Source organism: Danio rerio, chromosome 7 (assembly GCF_049306965.1).
Source record: "Danio rerio strain Tuebingen ecotype United States chromosome 7, GRCz12tu, whole genome shotgun sequence".
Taxonomy (NCBI): Eukaryota; Metazoa; Chordata; class Actinopteri; order Cypriniformes; family Danionidae; genus Danio; species Danio rerio.
Window position 1 is genome coordinate 78585001 of NC_133182.1, and position 5000 is coordinate 78590000.

The window sequence follows — 5000 nt, forward strand, 5'->3', positions numbered from 1 at the left end:
TGTGTGTGTGTGTTTGTTTGTGTGTGCGAGGAGCTCATCCTAATGAAAGCTTGTGTTGCTCCACACCGATCAGTGTTAGAGCAAAGCCACACACACCCTGATCCTTATCAGGACACCAGCTCTGTCCTACATACACACACACACATGCACAGAGGCACACACACACACACACACACACACACAGACGCATGAGATGTGTAAGTCGACGTGATAATTTCTGAAAAATCTCACCCTCATTTATAGCCGAAGCGCAGCACATTTACCTCAGATCTCAGCTCTGTGTGTGTGTGTGTGTGTGTGTGTGTGTGTGTGTTTGAGAGAGAGAGAGAGAGAGAGGGAGAGCGAAAGAGAGAGAGAGAGAGAGAGAGAGAGAGAGAGAGAGAGAGAGAGAGTGTGTGTGTGTGTGTGTGTGTGTGTGTGTGTGTGTGTGTGTGTGTGTGTGTGTGTGTGTGTGTGTGTCGGCATGTGTGTGTCGGCATGTGTGTGTCTATATGTGTGTGTGTCTATATGTCCATGTTTGTGTTTAAGAGAGAAAGAGAGAGTGTGTGCATGTGAACGTGTGTACATGCGTGCGTGCGTGTATGTGTGTGCTTAATTTAAACCTGCCATAAATTTGCCATACTGTACGAGACTTCACGACTCGTGCTCATGATCATGTTTGTGTGTATGTGTGTGTGTGTGTGTTTGTTTGTATGTGTGTGTGTGTGTGTGTGTGTATGGAGCGCAGGGATTCATGGGTGTAAAAGCAGGGATTGCGCTGACTCGTGGGATTCAGCCTTCGTCTGCTCCGCTGCGGCTCCCAGCATGCCCTGCTGCTCTCTGATTGGCTGAGTCCTCCATCACAACCTGCGCTCATTACTGAAGATGCACACACAGCCAGTTTACACACAAAAAACAGATGCAGACTCATACACACATACACACACTTGTACAGCTATCTTTATGGGGACTCTCCATAGCTGTAATGATGTTTCTACTGCACAACCTGCATATTCGGTCCCTCATCCCTCACAGGAAACAATCTGCATTTGTACATTTTTCAAAATTCTTCATTCTGGGGGATTTATGAGTGTTTTTTTTATTTTTATTGGGGACCAACAAAATGTTCTCACAAGGTCAAAATTACTGGTATTGCTATACTTGTGGAGACATATGGTCCCCATAATGTAAGTAATACAAGGTACACACAGACATAAACACACACACAGATGGTTTCTTCAGCATCGTATGAAAAACTGAAATCTCTCATTGTAAGGGTATTGTTAAATAAATAAATAAATAAACAAATAAACAAATAAATAATTTAATTAAATAATTCTAATTTTGTTTAAAAAGCATGAGACTTGGACAACATGGAATATAGCTTATATTTTTAGCTTTCACTTTAATATTATTTTTAGTAATTGTATAGTATTCTAAAATATTAAATAAATAAATGAATAAATAAACAAATCAATACAAACATACATACATACATACATATTTAAATAAATAAATAAATAAATAAACAAATAAATGAATAAATGAATAAATAAACAAATAAATACAAACATACATACATACATATTTAAATAAATAAATAAATAAATAAATAAATAAATAAATAAATAAATAAATAAATAAATAGCTAAACAAACAAATGACCAAATAAATAAATAGTTAAACAAACAAATACATGAATAATAAATAAACAAACAAACAAACAAACAAACAAACAAACAAAAGAATAAATAAATAAATAAATAAATAAATAAATAAATAAATAAATAAATAAATAAATAAATAAATAAATAAATAAATAAATAAATAAATAGCTAAACAAACAAATGACCAAATAAATAAATAGTTAAACAAACAAATACATGAATAATAAATAAATAAATAAATAAATAAATAAATAAATAAATAAATAAACAAACAAACAAACAAACAAACAAAAGAATAAATAAATAAATAAATAAATAAATAAAGTTAAACATACAAATACATGAATAAATAAATAAGTAATTACATATTTAAATAAATAAATAAATAGTTAAACAAACAAATACCTGAATAAATAAATAAATAAATAAATAAATAAATAGTTAAATAAATAGTTAAATAAATAGTTAAATATAGAGTAAATAGTTAAATAAATAAATAAATAAATAAATAAATAAATAAATAAATAAATAAATAAATAAATAAATAAATAAATAAATAAATAAACGTTTTTGAAATGGTGGGAATGCAAACAAAAGTGTATTGTGTTAGTAGAACAGTTTTAACAGTATTTAGCTGTTCATGAAGGCTCGTAACGATTTGTTTCGATGATCCACAGGGTATGTTGCATGTTTTTCCCCGCGATGCTGTCAGGGCCGATACAGCAAAGCTGTGTGTGTGCTGCAAGCATTTTTATCGGGAGAGCAGTACGAGAATTGGAGAATGGCCCACGTTGTCCTTTATCAGGAGTTTGTTCACATTTAGACACATCTCTATGCTGCTGGGTTTGCCTAAATCCTCCAGATTACCAGCAGGGCTAATGGTTGAAATAGACAGGGCAAGAGGCCTTCTGCATTGAGTCTGCATTCAGACCCGGGGATTGAGTGTTGATATGAACACAGTTATCTTTATAATGATATAAATTGTGGTTGTGTGTATGAAATTACGAATAAAAAATGCAGCAGGGCATTAAATCATTGTTTATTTTTTTGCATTTTAACTTTGTAAACTATAAAATCATGGGTCTCCTCACGGTTTGTGTCTCATTTTGTGAGTCGACTGACAACAGCTGTTCACTCCCCTCCTTCTCCCCTGCTCCACGAGCATTATGATGCATTTTTTTAAGGAATTCTGAGGTAGACTTGAACCGAAAGTGGGGGTTGTCATGACCCTTTAAATACATCATCAATGAAGCAAATTCTGACGCTTTCGCTGCCGGAGCTGAAAGCAGACAGCGTTGTTGCCTGGGCAGCCAGAACAATCTTGAACACTCTCACCGCTTTCGGTGTGAACGCACAGCAAGGGACTAAGCTGAAGGAAAATGAATGCAATTTTTAGGTTTATTTTTTACTCAGTAGTGCTTTAATACGAGCCCAAATTGTGTAGAGAATGTACATGAATGTTTTTACAAAAATAAAATTGCAGTAAAATAAAATTTGATTTCCATTTTTAAGCAAGTTATTTTTACTTTTATCAGCATTTCAATAAACATTTATTTTAAAAAACTGTCTACGCTCAAATAATAAGTCATTTATAATGCGAAAAATATAGTCAGTCTGTCGTTTATTGACCATTCAGAGCAGAAATACTCAAAACTTTGTGTTTAAAAAAAGAAGAAATAGACATTTTTATAGGTTTTTTGTTCCACAATGTTACTTACATCCCATTCACACGGGGCGTCAGCGTCAACGCTTCCCATTAACTTTGAATGGGTGACATCAGGCGTTGCCGAACTGCATTGTGGTTCCATCGGCGTCGCTTTAGAGGCGTTGCTCGCTGCAGAAGTTGGGACTAGCTCAACTTTTCAAGCGCCAACAGAAGCGTCAGCCAATCAGATCGTTGTATGCAAATACACCAGCTAGACAGTGGCCTATTGCTGACTGAATTTCATTGGCTGTTGCTGATATGACGATCGCTTCAGCCCCAACTTCTGACACGCCTTCAGTCAAGCGTTGACGCTGAAGCCCCGTGTGAATGAGGCGTTAAAAATTCCCCTAGTAGTTCTAGTGTAAATTCAGTAATGAAATGGATGATGTGTGTGTGTGTGTGTGTGTGTGTGTGTGTGTGTGTGTGTGTGTGTGTGTGTGTGTGTGTGTGTTTTGTTTGCTCTTAACATGGATTATGCTATTAATGATCGTAATTTGGTGCTATTTGCCAATTAACACCAATGCAATGGTGCAAGGCATCCTGGGACTCTAAATCCCACACAGACAGACATGCAGAGTTATTTATTCCTCTCCTGCCTGCAGACTGCAGAGAGAGAGAGAGAGAGTGTGTGTTGACCTGATAAACAGTGTGTTTTTCTGTCCATGAGTGAATATTTCCTCGTCAGCTGACCTTTGACCTGGACGTTCACTCACTGTCATCTGTCTGGACTGACGGCTCTCTGCTTCTTCTTCTCGGTTCTGATTCGGTGTTTATATAGATTGATAGACTGTGCAGATCAGGGCTTTAATACGTTTACTGCAGCATTGTGATGTGTAACATTGAATTATTGACATTACTTATGATGCTTTTCTGCTTTAAATATACACAATAGATAAATAGAGACGCTTAAATCTAATAAAAAATAAATAAACATAATACAATAAACTGACTGATGTTTGACCAATTTAAGACGAGAGTGTTATTTTTATTAACTGAAACCCAAACTAGGGTGACACGGTGGCTCAGTGGTTAGTACTGTTGCATCACAGCAAGAAGGTCGCTGGTTCGAGTCCCGGCTGAGTCAGTTGGCACTTCCGAGTTGGCATGTTCTCCCCATGTTGGCGTGGGTTTCCTCTGGGTGCTCCGGTTTCCCCCACAGTCCAAACACATGCGCTATAGGGGAATTGATGAACTAGATTAGCCATAGTGTATGAGTGTGCGTGTGAATGAGTGTGTATGGGTGTTTCCCAGTACATGTTTGCAGCTGGAAGGGCATCCGCTGTGTAAAACAAATGCTGGAAAAGCTGGCAGTTCATTCCACTGTGATAACCTATGATTAATAAAGGCACTAAGCTGAAGGAAAATGAACGAATGATCCTCATTATGAACGATGTCTTCTCTCTCTCTCTCTGTGTTCATAGGTGGCTTTGCTGTTTTCAGACAAACAGGAACTCTGATCTGAGTGCAGTCGCTTTATATACGGCCAATCAACCCACTCTAAGGGGAGGAGCTCAGCCCAAACCAGCTAATCCAGAGTGAGGGGTGGGGCCATGGGGATTTTACAAGTGCTGTTATTGGCCAGTCTGCTGGAGACTGCAACTCTAGGTGAGTCACGTTTCATTTATTGATTAAATCTATCTATCTATCTA

The 5000-nt window shown here is 36.7% G+C and overlaps 1 protein-coding gene across 50 annotated transcripts in view; it reads left to right on the forward strand.

The window, feature by feature from the left end:
* Positions 1-5000, forward strand: part of LOC101882941 (adhesion G protein-coupled receptor L3-like) — a 404581-nt gene that overhangs the window by 129726 nt on the left and 269855 nt on the right. For all 50 annotated transcript variants that reach the window (XM_073907696.1, XM_073907650.1, XM_073907653.1 and 47 more), the window contains exon 2: positions 4773-4956. In XM_073907696.1, coding sequence (XP_073763797.1) covers positions 4902-4956 — 55 coding nt within the window. In that variant the 5' untranslated portion in view covers positions 4773-4901. The remainder of the gene's footprint in view (positions 1-4772; positions 4957-5000) is intronic.